The following is an 18,707-nucleotide window of genomic DNA, read 5'->3' on the forward strand; positions in this document are numbered from 1 at the left end:
TTCCAACACCTGGTCAATCCAACTCTGGGTTTCTAAGCAACCAATCGATGTTGGGGAAAAAAATATCTAACTTTGAAGGACATGGGTACCATGTACATTTAATGCACACTGTTCTTGATTTAAGATTGGTGTATGCTCAAAGAAAAATAAAAATCAGAAGAGAAGAACAACTCTGCCCTACATTGTCAACTGTGCTATGTAAAAAAAAAAAAAAAATCCCTGAAATTTTACTGGGAATTGTTATAAGCGTAACACAAAAAGACATGCACATTTCAGCATGGGTGCCAATCTCTAAGACTAACAAAATTAACAACTACAAAAAAGTAACTGTATATCAAATACGCCCTGAAGGTCAAGCAAATATTTTACTCGTGTATTATTATCAAGAAGTACACTTAGGTGCTGAGATGAGGCTGTAACAAACTGCATTTTTCGAAAGCCATTAAAAGGATTTAGAGACACAAGTCCTGTGCAACAGCAGCAGAACTACCACTTCTGTACCTTCCTGGGCAGCACGTCCCAGGCTATTCTGCCCTGTGTCTGTGCTGAAGGCACAAAGATACCTAGTTTGGGCATACCCTACAGTGACATACCTACACAGACTCCAGGCACAGGAGTAATTGCTGGATCCTGGATTTTGCAACACACTTTACCTGGTACAAGCATAACCTGCATTGCCCATACTCAGTCCTTCTTGCTCTCTTTTTAACCACTTCTTGCATCCCCCCCTTCTTCACCCCAGGAAAGAATTTCTGAAGTAAGAGAAACGTTGCCTACACATGCCTTGAAAACTTCGACATAATATCTACCTCTTTTGTAAGCTTCACTTCAAAAAAAGTACTGAATTTTTGCATCTTCCAAAACAAAAATATTCTCAAGGTATGAAGAAACAACAGCAAATCCATTGCATAAACTATTTTTCAAGTATTGTGTGTGCTAAGTATTAACAAAATGCTTTTACACTGCATTGACAAAGCTTGCCTGCCCAAGTTAAAAATCGATGACAGCTGTTACTCCCCCTCTTCAGAGATTTCTAGTAACAATTGAGATGCTCTTGCTTAGAGGCACAACAACCTCAACCGCTATTTCATTAGCTTTCAATTTGTGGGACTGTTTTGTACCAGTATTTTCACTTTCATACCCTGTAGTACTCGCAACGTGACTATTGTTTTTTTGCTGGTCAGGGAACAAATCTATTTCAAAGAACGTATAGAAAGTTGTAAGTAGTGACAAAACCTGTCTCCTTCTCCAAATGTTAAAGCACACCTGGGGATAAAGAGAAACGACAGTAATGTTTTGACATGTTTTTTTTCCTCAGCTAACAATTCCAAAGTCTTTTAAAAAGGTGGGTGTTACCCATTCCATTTACAGGTTAAAGAAGGGGGGGGGGAATGAAACGGCTATGAAACCCAAGGTTGTACAAATGGGTTAGCAGAAAAACCTGCTTTCTCAACTTTGCTTCTAAGATTGGTGCTTTAAATGTTTGGAAGCTGAACCTGTACTATAAGAATTAAGATAATCACACATTCCACAATGAAATCCTCCCTTTTATTACAAAGGCCTTACTACCCTGAACATATATACATCAGCCACTATGCTAGCTAATACTTTGTAGACAGCGTAATAAGCAGTAGCCTATCTCCTCTAAGCTCAAGCATATACCCAAGTTTAAGCCCCACTACCCAGACAGAAAACAGTGCGTTAAACCTAGGCCTTTTGTACACCTGGAAATGCCTGTGTTTCCTATCGCAAGGCGCATCACCTCTACAGACATCCCCTTCCTTAGGGCCAGGGGGAGGGAGAGGAGAGCACCATGGCCGTGAAGGAGCAGGCCCGAGCTGTGGCAAATTCAGAGTTGGAAACCAGAGCCGTGAGGTGGGTGGAAGGGGTTTCCCAGAGGAGTGATGGGAGTTAAGGGAAAACAAACCACCCCACCACACACAAGACGACAAAGGACAAGCAGGCAGCTCTGGGGCGGCAGAGCCCTGCTCCCCGCTCAACGTCTCCCGGCGGCCTCTCCTCAGGCCGGGCAGGGAGACCGTTACCTGGGCCCGGCGGCCCGAGGGGCGGCGGCGACAGCAGCAGGGGTAAAAGGCTGCGGCGGCCCGACCTCGGCGGCACGAGGAGGAGGAGCCGCCACGTCGGCTGCCGGCGCCGCGCCGCGGCCGTACTGCCGCAGGGCCCTGCCGCGCCCCGTCGCCATGGCCAGCTCCGCCGCGGGATAGCGGCTTCGCTCCGGGCGGGCGGGGGGGGGCTGCACCTCCCACGTGGGACTGCGGGGCGGGACAGCGCCCAGCCCGGGAGAGGCGGCGCCCGTGAGCGCTGCCCCGGGGAAGCAGGCAGGCAGGCAGGCAGCGGGGCTCGCCCCCTCCTCCCCGTAGCTGTGTCGCTGCCCGAGGGAAAGGCAACCTGCGGGAATTCGTGTTCGTACCTAAGAAGTTTATTTTTAATTGGAGAGAAGGGACACCGCCTCCCCCGAGAGCTTCCAGCCTGCGCCGGAGCAGGCGCCGCATACACCAGCGGGATGGAGCCGGGTTAGGACGGCTGCGCGGCTGGACTGGCTGCCCGCGCCGCCCCGGGGGATGAGTGCCGCGCATCGCCGTGCCCGCCGCGGCGGCGTTGGGCTCCTAAGCAGTGCGGTGTGGGGCACACGGAAAGCGTTAATACACTGGGGAACCGCAGTGGCTCCCGCCATGAACCCGTCAGGGCTTCTGACAGGCGCCCTGTCAGCCTCCCCCCCCGCGCCCCACAGCCAGCGCCGCGCCGGTGCGCCGTTCCCCGGGAAGCCGGAGTACGGTCTTCTCGGGTGTTCCGGTCTCCGTTCGCAAAAACGTCAACGGCATCGCTTTTACGCACCTATGTGTGCAAGATCAAAAAACAATTTGGAAAAAACCAGCTTAAAAAGGGTGATCGGGACCGCAGGTGCACGACGCCGCGGGCAGCCCCCACCGTTTAACGGCCGGCGGGTCCCCGCCCCATGAGGGCGGGCTGTGGCGGCGCTCGGCATGGCGGTCGCTGTAGTGATCCTGCTGGGAGCCGTTCCTAGCGGCGGGCGCAAGAGGGAGCCTGTTCAAACTACCGCTCCCAGGGCCCGCTGCTGCTTTCTTCCCCTCCACCCCCGAGATTTCTGCCGGGGCAACGGTGAGCGGCGGCTGTCGGCCGGTAAAGGGAAATGGGGTCTGCTGACCCGAAGCACCGGCCGCAGAGCCGCGCTCAGGGCGGGAGGCTGCCCTGACTCTTCCCCGAGGGTTCCCCCGGGAGAACGGTGGCGAGCGGCAGAAACTTTCCGTTTAGCTCGGCTGCCTCCGCCGTACTTCCGTGAGGGCGCTTGGGAGCCGTGCCCCGCAATGCTGCCCGCCTCCCTTGCGCGGGCGGGGCAGCGCGGCGAGCGGGTGCGGGCCTCCCTGGTGAGGTGGCTGCTCGCTCCCCCCGGCTGGGCGCTGCCGGGGCCGGGGCCGGGGCCCTGCCTGAGGTGGCGGCACCAGCTCCCCCTCGGGGAGCCCGCCCCGCTGCTCCGGGCCGCCCGGCAGAGTCTCGGGACGCAAGCGGGGGGGCCGAGATCTGAAAAACCTGGCGATAATAGCAAACCTGTGTCCGTGCAAAGGGATCGGAAAGAAGAAACTCTGCTGTCGGCTGCGCAGAAAGGTAAGACGGGCTGTGGTCGCTCGTGAGTGCAAATACTGAGCATTGCTCAGAGGCTGGCACGGAGAAAACTACTGCTGCAGCTGCTGAGTTTTGAGAGCACCAAAACTCAGGAACTGGGAAAAAAACCGAAAAACAAACAATGCTCAGAAAACCCAACAAGCTCTTTCCTTTTCACACCGTATTGTTTGCAGCAGTTGATACGTTTCAGTGTATGTATTGCACAAGCAGAACAGAAATTTTGTGACTTCTTCCAAACAACTTGTTAATTTAGTGTTTAGCTCACATCAGGGATAAAATGTAATAGCCTCTCATTTCCATTTTCAGAAGGAAAACCTATCACACAACCTATCTCGATGCTGTTAAAACAAGTTTACTTCCAGCAAAGTTGTCAAAAGCTCTACCTGTGGTACTAGTTTCTTTATAGGATGGCTGTCACTTTAGTTGGTCTCATTCACTTCACTGAAAAGTGGTGACTACGTAATTAGCCTCAGAAATTCTAAGTGCTTTGAAAAGGTTTATGAAAAACATCCTCAACTGATTAGAAGGTTGCAGGAAAAATGGTTATTAAAGTTTCCTTGGTAATTTGCACTTCACTGAAAGGCATGCCTTATCACTTAAATCAGTAGTCTCTTTCCAAGTTCTCAAAAATACTTTGTAACAGAGAATCTCATGACTTTTTTTTGGAGTGTATACTGACATTTAGATCAAAACTAATCAGATTAACTGCAGTTAACGGTCTCAATAAATAACATACATATTTTGGTCTAATACCCCTCCTTTTTATTGCTCACTTGATTGAGAATTCATAAAATCAGTTATTTTCAGTCAGTGCAATTTATAAGCTTATGCTTTTTTATTTTTACTTCTCCCTCTCTCTGCGTAAGGATTGCAGTGATTGTGGGTTTATATGGTAGCTTGAATACTGCAGTGCTATACACCTCATTGGTTCTTAAAAACAACTAGCTCTCATGTACACGAAAAGTAGCAGTAAGTGCTATTCTGAGTCTTGAAAACATCTAGTAGGAAAACAGAAAATAATAAGGCTTAATACAGAGATATAAATATGCTCTGCACAGCATAAGAGACTGTCGTGGTTTAACCCCAGCCGGCAACTAAGCACCACACAGCCACTCGCTCACTCTCCCCTGGTGGGATGGGGAAGAGAATCAGAAGAGTAAAGGTGAGAAAACTCCTGGGTTGAGATAAAGACAGTTTAATAGGTAAAGCAAAAGCCGCGCACGCAAGCAAAGCAAAACAAGGAATTCATTCACTCCTTCCCACCGGCAGGCAGGTGTTCAGCCATCTCCAGGAAAGCAGGGCTCCATCACGCATAACGGTGACTTGGGAAGACAAATGCTATCACTCTGGTCATCCCCCCCTTCCTCCTTCTTCCCCCAGCTTTACATGCTGAGCATGACGTCATATGGTGTGGGATATCCCTTTGGTCAGCTGGGGTCAGCTGTCCCAGCTGTGTCCCCTCCCAACTTCTTGTGCCCCCCCAGCCTACTCGCTGGGGGTAGTGTGAGAAGCAGAAGAGGCCTTGACTCTGTGTCAGCACTGCTCAGTAGTAACTAAAACATCTCTGTGTTAATCACCACTGTTTCCAGCACAGATCCAAAACATAGCCCCATACTAGCTACTAGGAAGAAAATGAACTCTACCCCAGCCCAAACCAGCACAGAGACGTTCCGTGGTCTTTTAGTGATGAGGCATTATGGAAGCTGTTGCTGGAATTTTTTCTTCTGCCAAAATGTTACTTGAGCTGCAGACTAATAGAAGAGCATTTATATAAGAAAGCTATGCAAGTCTTCCTACCCAGGTTTTTAACTCCTGCGTTGTTTTCTGTCTATTTCAGTGAAAGAAGCTGGAAGAGACTTTACCTATTTTATTGTGGTGCTTGTCGGAATTGGTGTTACAGGTTAATTTTAAAAATTATATTTTTTTATCAGAAGATGCTTTTCATTAATTCCATCTGATTTGATTAGTTTTCATTCCATTTGATGTTGTTTCTGTTACAGGTGGTTTGTTCTATGTGATTTTTAAAGAGCTATTCTCTTCTTCTAGTCCAAGTAAGATCTATGGACATGCCCTGGAGAAATGCAGATCTCACCCTGAGGTTGGTTTTTGAACCTTAGTCATAAGTTTATGTTTCTCAGTAGTTACTGTCTCTCTTTGAGTCAAAAGTTTGCACAAGGAATCTCACAAGCGGATCTACAGGAAGACTACGCGGTGCTTAGCAGGCAAACACCAGCAGATCTGCCTGTGCTTTTAGCTGGCCAGAGGTGGGTCAGCTCCAAATTGGAGCCTTTATTAGGACAAGTTAATGCAAGCACTGAGCCTGAGTGAATTAGCCTGTTAAAAGCCAAGTTAAGTGAGTGTACCACAGCACAACAACTGATGCAACAACAGTGTCTGCCCTTTCAGAGCATGTGCTTCTGTCTCCATACAGAAAGTCTTATAGACATACCTGAGTGCCTACTAAATGTAGTCCTTAAGGAGTTCTGCTGGTCAGGGAGGCAACTGGTCCCGCTTAAGTTTTGTAGATCTAGCCTCCTGCGTTTCCTCAGCACAGTTTTTCTGTTGTGACACTTCACTAGGGTTCCATCATTCTGCAAAGCACTGCATAGTATCCAGGAATTTAAACTCTTAATTTGAAACACGGTTAGCATTCCTGTGGCTAACAGGAAAAGAGAAAGAGAACAGCCATGTGATCACACAGTCACATAAGATAGCTAGATGTAAACAAAAATCAATCTAAAACTAGATTTTAAAAACCACTACTTCAGGCAAAACAAGAAATGCATGGAATAGCTTTCAAACAAGGTTGCCACAGATGCCACTGAGGATAACCTAGAAATGAAGTGACAAGTTGTCACTAGAATAAAAATGAAGACTGCTTTGGAAAAAGTTTGTAGAATTAAAACTTCTCTCCAGTATTTATACAGTAAAAATCACCCTCTCTTTCTAACCAACTTTAAAGTTTAAAACTAGGTTAATTTGGTCTGGCTTTATAGATCTGAAAAAAAAAAAAAATTAATTTCTTAAACAGTAGTGTTTTTTCGATAATGTGAAGGGGAGTGCATTTGCATTTTAAACTTTGAAACATACTGTCTTGGAGGAGACAAGATGCCTTGGATATTGCATGCTTTTTTTTCCTTTTTACACAAAATGTCAGTAAAGTAGAAAATATACAGTAAGAAGAGAGATTAAAATGTCATAATCTCAGGGAACGGTACAAATGGAAGATATTACTAGGATTTATTTTAGACATTTACTATGTGACTGTAAAGAAAAGCACTGAAATACAGAGGAATTTTCCTTACATTGTTTTCTTTCATAAACTCTTCTATTCTTGACACATCAGACTGACAAGGGGCATGTCGTTGAAAGAAAATGCACTCACAGGAGGGGCATGAGTTGATACTGGAATATCTGTTTGAATGCGGTACCTTCTGACAACTCAGACTTCTTTTCTCTTGTAGATAATTGGTGTTTTTGGTGAATCTATTAAAGGTTATGGGGAGACAACAAGAAGAGGAAGACGACAGCTTGTCAGGTGCCCTTTGGTGTTTGCCCCATACAGACACTAGTTTTTGCACAGCAAAGGCATTTTGGGTCACATCATAGCAAGTTAGATCTAGATTAATGAACTATATGTAATGCACCCTGTCACTTCTGAGTGAAAATGAAAGCAGTTTTTTGCAGTACCTCTTTGTGTGGCACATACCACTAAATACAGTGCACATACAATATAAAACGGCAATTCTGAGTGCCTCAAAACAAGCAATGGTCAGCATGGTAAACGTAGAACCGGTCTCTCCAAAAAATAGGACGAGTATGAAGAGAGTAGTACAGAGGCCTAGGCATGCATCTGGGGAGCAGGGATCTGACTGAAGTTTACAGTCTGAAACCCTCAAATAGAGTAAAATTGTTCTGCAAAAAAATGTTCTTTGAGAGTTTTTCTCCTTTTGAAGCAGTAGTTCTTATCAGGCCAGAAAGAGCAGGAGGTACTAACTTTCAGACTTTCAAGAATCCAGCTTGCTCTGTTTAAAGCTGTGCTGGGTCTGGCTGTACAGGTTGTAGTCACTGCAGCGACTATTGCCCCGAGCTGATATGCAGTATTGACTGCCCATTTCTTATATTGCTTTTTGGTACTTGAGGCCACATCTCTCCTATGTGTTTAACAGAACGTCTCTCACCTAAACCTTTCATGAGTGTGTCTATTTATTATTCTCCTTTTGAGGGAAACAACAGAACTAATTCTTACAAAATGTAAATCCTCCCTGCGCTATAACCCAATAGGGGTTTTGTCGTTATTGGGTTCTTTGACGTGAATTTATTTAAGGAGGTTTCATATAGGATGGGACACATAAGCCCAGATACACAACTTGAACCATGAAATTGAGAATTTTTTTCCCAGAGGAAGGTGATTTTTACTGGTGGAAGTTTATCTTTTTACCAGACTCTGTGAAAGAGTGTTTAAAGTGGAGCTGTTAAATGAAAGGGATATGCACAAATGTTTTAAGCATCTGTCTGTAAAACAAACTATGTAAATAACTAAAGGTACTACCAGCTTTCCTAGTATTTCATTTCCATCATTTTGAAAGTCTAGTATTTTAAATAAATTTTTGAGCTGAGGACTTTCTAAGATTGTAGCATTTGTGTCTGCAGTATAAGGATGACCTTAAATGTCTCTAAAGTTTACAGATTTTTTTTGTGTATAAACACCTTGAATGTGAATTTACTGCAGTAAGGCTCTTCATTTATCTTTGTTCTCTGTAACCCATCATTTCACCTTAAACTGTATTGGAAGTTTAATTCATAGTGTGTATCTGGGCATGACTGATGGAAATAAGAGCTTGGTAGCATGCAGCAGTTAGTAATTTCAGTAGGAAACAAATTGGCACCAGAACTCTAGTTTGACCATTAGTTTCTGGAATTGGTGACCTTGAAAGCGACATGACCTTTCTATTTATCTAACATTTGAGCATAACCTAACTCCAGTCTAAATATCAGCAGTTAGGTTGGAGATCTGATATCAGCACCAAAGTTACACAACTTCAGTAGAACAAAATTATTGCCAAAATATGTAAAGCATACAATAAACTGTTTTGATGTGATTTAACCAACCTGATAATTAAGGTGACAAAACATTCTTTGTGTGTTTTGGCTTGGTAACTTAGTTTAAGTGCCTAAAAAAACCCCTGACAGTCTTGGGCGTTCCTTTCTAGATGTCAGGCTCTGAATCTGGGGGTTCTTTAGAATAAATACAGGGAAATTCCAGAATCTTCAGCCATTGGATTGCTGTTGAGTTTTGAGGGGAGGACTGGTGTGAGGACATTTAAGCACTTCAAGTGTTAATCCTCAACTGCTAATTAGTTCTTTCTTCTAACTCCGCTACTCCTTATACACTCACAGTAAAGCTTGGGAAGAGCAGTAGAGAAGGAACCCATGGTAGCATAAGGACTGCATCGGAATACACTTTCTCACAAAATAGTTAAGCAGCTCCTTAAATCATAGAATCATAGAATGGTTTGGGTTGGAAGGGACCTTAAAGATCATTTAGTTCCAACGCCCCTGCCATGGGCAGGGACACCTTCCTCTAGATCAGGTTGCTCAAAGCCCCGTCCAACCTGACCTTGAACACTTCCAGGCATGGGGCACCCACAACTTCTCTGGGCAACCTGTTCCAGTGCCTCACCACCCTCAGAGTGAAGAATTTCTTCCTTATATCTTATCTAAATCTACCCTAATTCAGTTTAAAGCCATTACCCCTTGTTCTATCACTACATGCCCTTGTAAAAAGTCCCTCTCCAGTTTTCTTGTAGGCCCCCTTCAGGTACTGGAAGGCCGCTATAAGGTCTCCCTGGAGCCTTCTCCAGGCTGAACAACCCCAACTCTCTCAGCCTTTCTTCGTAGGAGAGGTGCTCCAGCCCTCTGGTCATCTTTGTGGCCCTCCTCTGGACCTGCTCCGACAGGTCCATGTCCTTATGTTGGGGGCCCCAGAGCTGAATGCAGTTTAAATTTGAAGAAGTTTAAATTTGAAGTTTAACTAGCATATAATATGTATCCTTGCTGGGTGGGTTGGTTTTTTCTTTTGTTTTGCTGTTTTTAGTCACATTGAATACGTAAAGGATGGACTGAAACATATGCGTTTGAAGTTCTATATTGAGGGCTCTGAACCAGGGAAGCGGGGAACAGTCCATGTAGAAGTGAAAGAGGTACGTACAATTGCTTGATACAGCTGACAAGCTTAATCTTGAATTTAAACTACCGAAGAGAAAAAAACGGAGCCTGAAATTGTTTTCCTTACAGAATCCTGAAAGAGGAAGATTTGAGGTCCGCTACATATTTGTGGACGTTGACACCTATCCTAGAAGAACCATTGTCATAGAAGACAACAGATAGCCAATAATCAAAGTTGCCGCCTCATCTCGTTGAGTATTGGATGATACTGGTGTAGCCAGTCTACACATAAATTGTTTGGTGTTCTCGATTGTATCTTGCAGCTTTGGGGTTGTGTTACAGGATGTACGTAGCCTCTCAGGGCCTCCATTAAGGTCTTTCATAATAACAGATACAAGATTTGAAGTGAAGCCAATGGAAAATAGTAGAGCCATCGCTTATGGCAAATACTTCTGACACAGGAAAATAATGGCTCATAATAAACAGTTTAATGCTGGATAATACTTCTACACACCCAAAAACTGAGTCTTCCAATATTTTAGGTTTGGATGGGGAGGTTTTTGTCTTCCTTTGCTTGGATTTCCCACTAGCACTGCAATAAAGAAAGTGGTATTTTAAGTGTAGACAAACTCACTGTTTTCATTCTGGATGCCTTTGTGTAGATAAGAAGGTAAAATAAGAATGTATGTTAGTGATGTAAATGGGATCTAGCCCAAAGGCATGTAAGAATATGGATTGTGGAGACACATCCATGGCAAATGACTGAAGATAAAGACTTCAATATTGGTATCTTCTAAATAGATTAACAGCACACAGAACAGCAGTACTGTCTGCCCCTTCCAACGTTTGCCATGCTGCTCCACTAACTAATGACAGTGTTGTAGCTGCTCAGCACTGCCCACAGTTTTTCCATTAACTTAACTCATCTAAATCTTTGGGAATCAGATTCATATAGGTTTACCCAAACTCAAAAGCTCGACTCATGACCAAATTTCTCACCTGGGTTTCTTCCTTAGTGCAGCATGGCAGATAGCAAGCATAACCCTGTGTATTAATAGTCGGACCCGGTCGTGCCCATCTGTCAAGCAGCACCAACCAAAAAATTTCAAGCTTTAGCTTCTTAACATTTAACCACTTTCTTAGACACCAACTAATGCGTTTTTCTGTAGTTAGCTATCATGTTACGAGCTTTTTAGTTCACTAGTTAATTATCCCTACATTAAGCACACAATGATGTTCAGTTATCAGCCCTTATTATCAGTTCATTTAATGGTACATTTGGACTGTTCTAAAGTTCATACAATATTCCCTCATACCATGCCACAAATAGCGTATATAGACCTTTAGTAACACTTCACTGGACTTCAGCCATCCTGTTCATCTGTCTCCCAGTAATCTCATTTGCATAACCATAGCAACTGAACATAATACTTTGTTAGACCTGGATAACTTTGCTTTATATTAAGCACTACAACCTTGACTTCAGTCGGGTCCTCATATTGTTTGAAAGTACCCAACGAAGAGGAATCACGCAGTCGTCCCAGTTTGTGAGCAGAGCAGAGTAACCACATGTTGCAGCAGAGCAGCCGCCAGTGTCAATCTGTGTTAAGCTGCAAGGCATTTTGGAGTTTTGTACACTGTATACGATGTAACTGACTTCTACTGTGCAGGCCAAAGGGAGTTTTACAAAACTTCAAACATCAGTTGAGATTGACCAGAGTGATTTCATATCCGTTAGTTTCAGCAGAGTTATGAATTTGCTTGCTTTCATCCCTCGGTGGATGCTTGTCAAGACTTAACAAGCCCACGATTTTACACATAGTCAAAAGCTATGGAAGTCTGTGTCGGTGGCTCCCTATTGTACGTATGAGAAATGGTTGTGGTGCTTGATACATCGCCATGAAGTAACTGATAAACTTTTATTTTTACCTACAGTTATTGACATCATTAATGTCCACCTGGAAAGGTGTCTTTAAATAATGAAAGCTATTGACTCTTGTCCTTCGTGTTATTTTCTTGAAAGCGGTAGAGTCAATAACACCTTTTGACTTACAACTTACGCTTATGACTCTTCCCAATTTTTAGCATCACACTTGCAAAACTTTTGTTTCAGAAGAAATTTTCAAACCAACCTAATTGATTTATAACCCAGTAAAAAAAAAGAAGAAGAAAATATCTGAGGCCCTCATTGTTTCATTGCAACCTGCTGCAGTACTGACTGATAGCGTTACATATCACGTTTACCTGCCACCACTTATGTCCAGTTGCTATAAGCATGTGTCATACCAGGCGGTTACTGACAACCACCTCTGCAAGAGTTTTGTCACGAATGCAAGGCAGAGCAAGTTTGTCAGAGCACATCAGAAATTTTGCAAGCTATGTAAGTTTAATACTAAGATTACTAGCCTTAAGCCCGTACTATACCTTGATGAAATGTAATCATTCTTCACTTTTTACAAAGCAAGACTATATAAAAATACACAGTTCAAACTAGAAAATGTAATACTATATTTGCCCTTCCTTTATGAGTTTCTACCATATCAAGCTGCCTGAAAGCCATTGTAAACCTCCATGTCAACAACAGACCTGACAGGGTAGGTTTTTTCCTGTAACTGCATCCCAGCTTTGCTTCCTTATTAATCCAGCTGTGGCTTGTTTTCAGTGGACTTCACTGCTGGAGAAAGGAGTACTTCCTAAAGCAAGATGTAAAAAACCTTTTTTTTATAGTAAATGGTATAGGTACAGTAAAGAGGCCAGCCGTTAGGTTTACTTTTGTCTTGTTTTAGAGTGTTGTTTGCACTGAAGAAAGAAACTGTCAGGACTAGAAACTTTCTGGGAAGGAAAAGATGATGACCTCACATAATGATGTTTTTCCAACAGTGCAGGTATGTGAAATTCTGCATCAGGCTTGTGGTAAAACAGCAAGAATTGGCCATTGGGGTTAATGTGTATGTTTGGCTTCAGCTTGAGAAGACAGACTAAGAATTTGATTATTTGCAACCAGATTTATTTACCTTTTTTTTCAGTAGCAAGGACTTCCTAACACAGAGAAATATAATGTATTTCAAGGGTTGTGTGAAAGAACTGTCTATCTGGAAATCAGATCCTTGGTTGTTTGGTCCCTTTGAGACATCAGAACAGAAGTTTTTAAAGTTGTCCGTAAAGCTGTCAGTACCATAGTTCTTGCACTGAGCGCCCTTGTCACGCTTCGGCATTTGTGTCAGGCCCCAGTGTCATGCTCCCTAGCTGGGAATAAATGCTACAGTTACAGGTGTCAGAAGAAGTCTTAGCAAAGTCTACGTAATGATTCTGTCTGGCCCTTTGGCAGCCAGTCCAGACCCGTATGAGAAAAATGGAGACAGACCAAAACTGGCAATAAGGAAGAGACACGAGTGTAATTTAAAAGGCACGGATGGATGTGGAGGTGTCCACAGTGCAACTGACCTTCACAATTTCTCGATGATGCTGTGACTGTCTAAAAGCAAAGTACAAACCTCTGTTTTATACACTGCATTTCAAGAAACTGGAGAATCCAGAGAAACAAGTCAGGGGATTACTTTCAAGCTTATTTTTGGTTAGGGTAGCCCCAATATGACAGGGTTATAAATAAAATGTTTCTCATCCTGTACTTACATGGAGTGCACTGTTGTCATTTTCACAACTCATCTTTCTCCTGTGGAGTTGCAAGAAAGCAGGTGGGTGAACACACTTGCTAAAAGCAGCAGGATACACAGCCATAGTGGCACCCTCCATACACTTCATAACAAACAAAACATCTCACAGGCTGGAAAAAAGCCGCAGTAGAGGAGTATATCGTATATAAATCATCTTTGTATATCATCCTGCTTTGTAAATAGCAGAATAGTAGAGAGGCAGGATAAGATTTTGGAAAAATACAACTGCATTATAAATGTAAAATTATAATTATCTCCAGGAACTGCTAATTGCTCTTTCCTAACTAAAGCTTAACCCTCTTTTATTTTGTTGGAGCCCAAGGAACATAGCAAGTCAGTCAGTTTCCCCCCTGGTGGGAAGGGGTACAGAGCTCTCTCAGGGTGCCTTCAGTCATCCTCTTTGCTGAAGCTGCATTACGCACCCTGCCACGGTTAGGACTAAAAGTTATTCACAGACTAGGGGAGCTATAACACTTGCAGCCCTATATCTGACAACCTCCTTTCCTCTTGGCCACCTCCCTCAACATCATCACCCCCACAGAGAAAAGGGAGAAAGATCTGTATCTGTAATTAGCTTCTGACTTTCACATATTTATGATCGGTGACATGGGCTGTGCCCCTGGATGAATTGTGTGACACAGGTGGTCTTTTTACTATGCAGTGCTAGTTGCTCTCCTGTTGGCAGAAGGCCACATAAATGGAGGGGATTTTGAGCTCTAGAAATGTTCTCCTGTAATTTCAGGAGAACATTTGGTATTTCCTTTAAAGCTGCCTTTACTGTGGAATAACTAAAGTGCTCAAGAAGTAGTGTACTCCATCAGTACGCTTTGTTTTCAAGCCCTGTTACCAAAATGCTAGCTAAATGCAACAGTAAAAGAGATGGGCATACATGTACAAAATGTTCAGGAAGCCAAATGGTAGTGAGACCTTCACTGGTGTCTCTTTAAGAAAACTATCTAGCCTTAAATATCGTTACCTTCAAAATGTTCTGAAAAACATAATATTCCATTTAAACTTCTCTCCTTCCCATCTTGTCTACATCTAGAAGTAGTATTTATCAGGATGTCCTCAGTCCATAAAGTGGTTCTCATTATTTTTTTTTACTGCCTGCATCCCCTCGCTAGCTAAACAGATATACGAGGGTATTTTTCTTTATATGTCTGGAATGGGGGGACATAGCTCTGAAGGAAACAACTTTTCCTGCTTTGTGAAAAAGCTGACAATATACTTAAAGTGAAGGCAAAATAAAAGTAGCAGCAGAAGAAATCCACCTTTACCTGGGCTTAGATATATTAGCGTTCTTAATTTGGACAAATGACAAATACAAGGCCTAAATGCTTTCAAATCTCAGTGGAGGAAAGCTTTGGGAAATCCTTTTTCTAGTAAAATCTCTTCAGTGAAGAAAAACAAGGAACTTCATAGCTTGATTTGTCATCTTCCTCCTAGACAGATACCTATCATCAGCCAGGTTATTTAAGACCCATGAGATTTCAAGGGTATTAAAGTTTTATATGTATGTAGTTTGGCTGCAGAAAAATAAGTTAAACGGCTCTTGTTAACATAGAAGCCTTGTGGGAACTAGTTACTTCTTTCCATATTCCTTGTGAGGCTGAAGTTCTGTCGGTCCCTCTGGACCAAGCTGGGATCCATGTTTAAAAAAATATTTTCTCAAATCCTGTTTAAAGCAAGCAAATATATGGGGACACCTTCATCAACATTAGGTGAAGAAGATTAGTCCAGCAAGACATGCGGTTTAGAGAACATTGTTCTCTTCTGCAATACTACTTTACCTGGTCGTAGTTTTGCAGTGGAGGAGAACAACTGTGTTCACTGAGTTTAAACATAGTGTTTTAGAACACCCCTGTTGTAATTTTGAAGACTGTTAGCCTAGATTGTTCCTTAAAAAGTTGTCCCTGCTTCACTGGATCGTTGTGCTACCAGTAAAAGCCGTGCAGAGCTCCTTCTGCATGGCAAGGAGCTCAGACTGCTCTGTCCTCTCACTGGATGATGCTTGGCTGGGGAGAAAACAAAGTAGCTGGAAGGTTCCGTCACTTTTTGGTAAACACAAGCAACAAACATTTCAGTGTTTCCTTTTTAAAGCTCTTTCCTCTTTTTCTCTGGAAAAGCACAAAATTATAGCACATGCCAGTTACTTTCTGATCTAAAACTGTCATGTTATTGTTACCAAAGCTGTGGAAAAAAATAACTGCCGGGAAGTCAGAGCCAAAACAATGACATTTTCATGGAAATTAAACACATTTTCCAGAGTTAAGTTTTGATCGTTGCAGAATTAATAAATACATACATGCTCAAAACCCCGTTCTCCTTTAGAAAATGAAAATATGTCACTCACCAGTGAAAAGCTGTTTTTCCAGAAACATCGTATGGCAGACTACTCAAAATGTATTTGAGGTAGGTGTGCAACTTCGTCTTAGCTTTCCCATCTCTGCCTTCATTTTTGTGGATGCCAAAACTTGTGTATATAGTATAGGCAGCCAACATCCTTAGAGCTGGTTTGTGGGAATAATAATGTTACTCTGTCATCTACATGACCTCTATTTGAGTCTAGGTCCTGCGTGTACTTGCTGTACCGTAACAAAAAAAATATACCTTCAGGAAATTAATTTTGCGAAAACTTTAAAATATCAAAAAATGACTACTCTTTTACTAAGGTTCAGTAAACAGAAGGTCATGCAAAGAAAATGAATTTTAGACTGGGAAAGAAAAATGTTGTTGTGCATGACTGATTGAGTTTAAAAATGACCTTGATACATAAATAATTCCAGCATGGAAATCAAGTTTCAACAAACGATTTAGGCAATGGAGTCATGATCTTGGGAATGGTTGCAAATAAAGGCATGTCTGATACAAGAAACTTCAACAAACTCACTTAACAGACAGAGAAGACAGAAATGTGCGTAAGACACTTATTGTATCACATGCCAACTGCAGAAATAAAAAGACAATGAAGATGTGCTGGGAGTTTTCACAATTATTTTCAATTCACTTTGTTCTCAGCCTCATCTCACTATCACAAGGGATGCCCTCCGTCCTAATACTCAGGGGATTATTCCGATGTGTAAATTATCAGCAACCTAACCTGTTAAATATTAGGTCCAAAAAACATTGGGGGCACATTTTGAGTCAAAGCCCACTTTTAGGATTCATTACAGCCTGTAAGCTGATGGAAACACATAAGGAAAGCACAAAGATTTTTTTTTTTAAAAAAAAAGGTTAAAGCATAAAAAGTTTCAAGGAGCAAGTTTAAAGATGAGAGTAAGGGATCATAACTGGCCTCTGTATATGGGGTTGGGAAGTCTGCTTGAAGATCTAGAATACAGTCGGCACTGGAAAAACAGGAATTTGAAAGCAAAAAGATCCCCCCCCCTTTTTTTTTATTTAAAAAAAGGCCTAATCCCTAGAGAGATGTTCACTAGCTCAGAATAGACAATTATAAAACTCCAGTGCACATTCTCCTTAGGCAGCTGGGAATATATATCATTATGATATAATATACCAAGGAATATGAAACAATGATTCCAAACTGTTCTGTAAATAATTGAACAGCAGAAGTATTTGATAGGTTTTTTTAGGAAGTTCTCAGGTTTTTTTTATTCTGTATGTGTTACGTAAAATAATCTATAGGAATTACAGAAACATGTGAGTTAATACCATCCTGTATTCAAATTCAGCATATTTAGATTTTCTTAATAATAATATATAGTTAAAAGTTGAAAATGTAGCAAAAATATTTTGCAAGTAAAAGGAAAGAAAAGGAAAAAAAATTAAAAAGGTTGTTTGGAAGTCTTGTGGTTGTCCTAGGAGGAGTACATTTGGTTCCCTTCATCTCATACAGGTCATCAAGGAACTGTTGTAACTCAACAAATAAAAGAAATAAGCACAAGTACCTGTTTCAGTAAAGCAGTTCAGTTTGGAAGGCCTCTGCTTGCTGTGGATCAGGTAAAGGTTTATATCCTCTCAGTGTTCAGTATCAAACTACCACATTTCATTTTAAATATCCACATAAAATATGGAAAATAAAAAAGAATAAATATAAATAATAAATAATAAAATAAAAAATCCACATAAAATATGGAAATTTTGTTCAGGTGTGTGACACTGGTAAGAATAAAATTGGTGGAGAAAAATAGCTGAGACATCTCAAGATTTAAAACAGAAAGTATCTTTCTATCAACTTTCTTGAGCATGAAATTATAAAATTTTATGGAAAAAGTGTAGTAAGTAAGCTTATGATTAACTACATAAAGGAGATGACACAGTACATCTAAAAGAAAATACCAGGGATTTTAAACTAATAGAAAATGTCAGGTTTAGTTGTCATATATGGCAAGTACAAATATTTACCCGTCTATATAAAAGTTTGTTGTATGTACTTTGATACAGGCTTTTGCCTGAGGTGGGGGTGTGGGGAGAGCACGTGCAGCCCTGTCCCTCTGGCTGGGGGTGGGATGCCCTCACCTTCTCCGGCCCAGAGCCATACTGTGGCAGGTTAGCCGTGGCCAGCACCCAGACTCCCACCCGCCTGCTCCACCCCCAGCGGGTGGAAATGGGGAACAGCAGGAACGAGAAATCTTGGGGTTTGGGATGAAGACAGGGAGATCGCTCGCCAGTTACAGTAGCGGGCAAAATAGACTTCAAAATTAACTCAATTCATTGCCAATTATTGGCGTTGTTGTCTGCGTTGCCGTGCGGCGCAGCAGCGCGGGCAACCTGCCGCAGCGGTGGAGCACCCAGGGAGGCTGGCGGCGGTGGCGCCTCTACTTCCAGATCACATACACGCATCCACCTCTGCGTTGTAAAGCCTCCCAGTACTGTGCTGGGAAAACTTTCCAGGATGATCGTGTTTATCCAACCTCCATTTAATTACAATTCCCCTTTATCTGAATCACAGTTATGTTCTCTAGCATGAATTGCCTTCTTGTACTACTCGCCACAATTAAGTCCATTAACCTTCATTTATCCAAGCGTGTTTTCATTTTTTATAGGAATGGGGTAGTTTTGCAATTTCAATCCTAATTCTTTTTTTCCACTAAAGCCGTAACAATTTCAGCCATAACAATGTCTTATTACAGCTGTTTAGTATGTGTATACACATACTAAATACGTGGCTATATTCCCTGAGATCTGCTTTGCTTCATTAGTGCTACAGCATCCATAGAGGAGCTGGAAGCGAACTGCTAT

At 42.4% G+C, this 18,707-nt stretch overlaps 1 protein-coding gene across 1 annotated transcript; it reads left to right on the top strand.

Annotated features, from left to right (window-relative positions):
• The first annotated feature begins 3,140 nt into the window (after positions 1 to 3,140).
• Positions 3,141 to 13,459, top strand: TIMM21 (translocase of inner mitochondrial membrane 21). Its single transcript, XM_076330074.1, has 6 exons — positions 3,141 to 3,645; positions 5,501 to 5,563; positions 5,664 to 5,761; positions 7,128 to 7,201; positions 9,761 to 9,866; positions 9,961 to 13,459. Exons 1-6 carry the CDS (start codon positions 3,348 to 3,350, stop codon positions 10,051 to 10,053), a joined length of 732 nt encoding a protein of 243 aa, XP_076186189.1. The 5' UTR covers positions 3,141 to 3,347; the 3' UTR covers positions 10,054 to 13,459.
• Positions 13,460 to 18,707: the final 5,248 nt, after the last annotated feature.

The sequence above is a fragment of the Aptenodytes patagonicus genome, chromosome 2 (genome assembly GCF_965638725.1).
Source record: "Aptenodytes patagonicus chromosome 2, bAptPat1.pri.cur, whole genome shotgun sequence".
In the NCBI taxonomy this organism is placed as follows: Eukaryota; Metazoa; Chordata; class Aves; order Sphenisciformes; family Spheniscidae; genus Aptenodytes; species Aptenodytes patagonicus.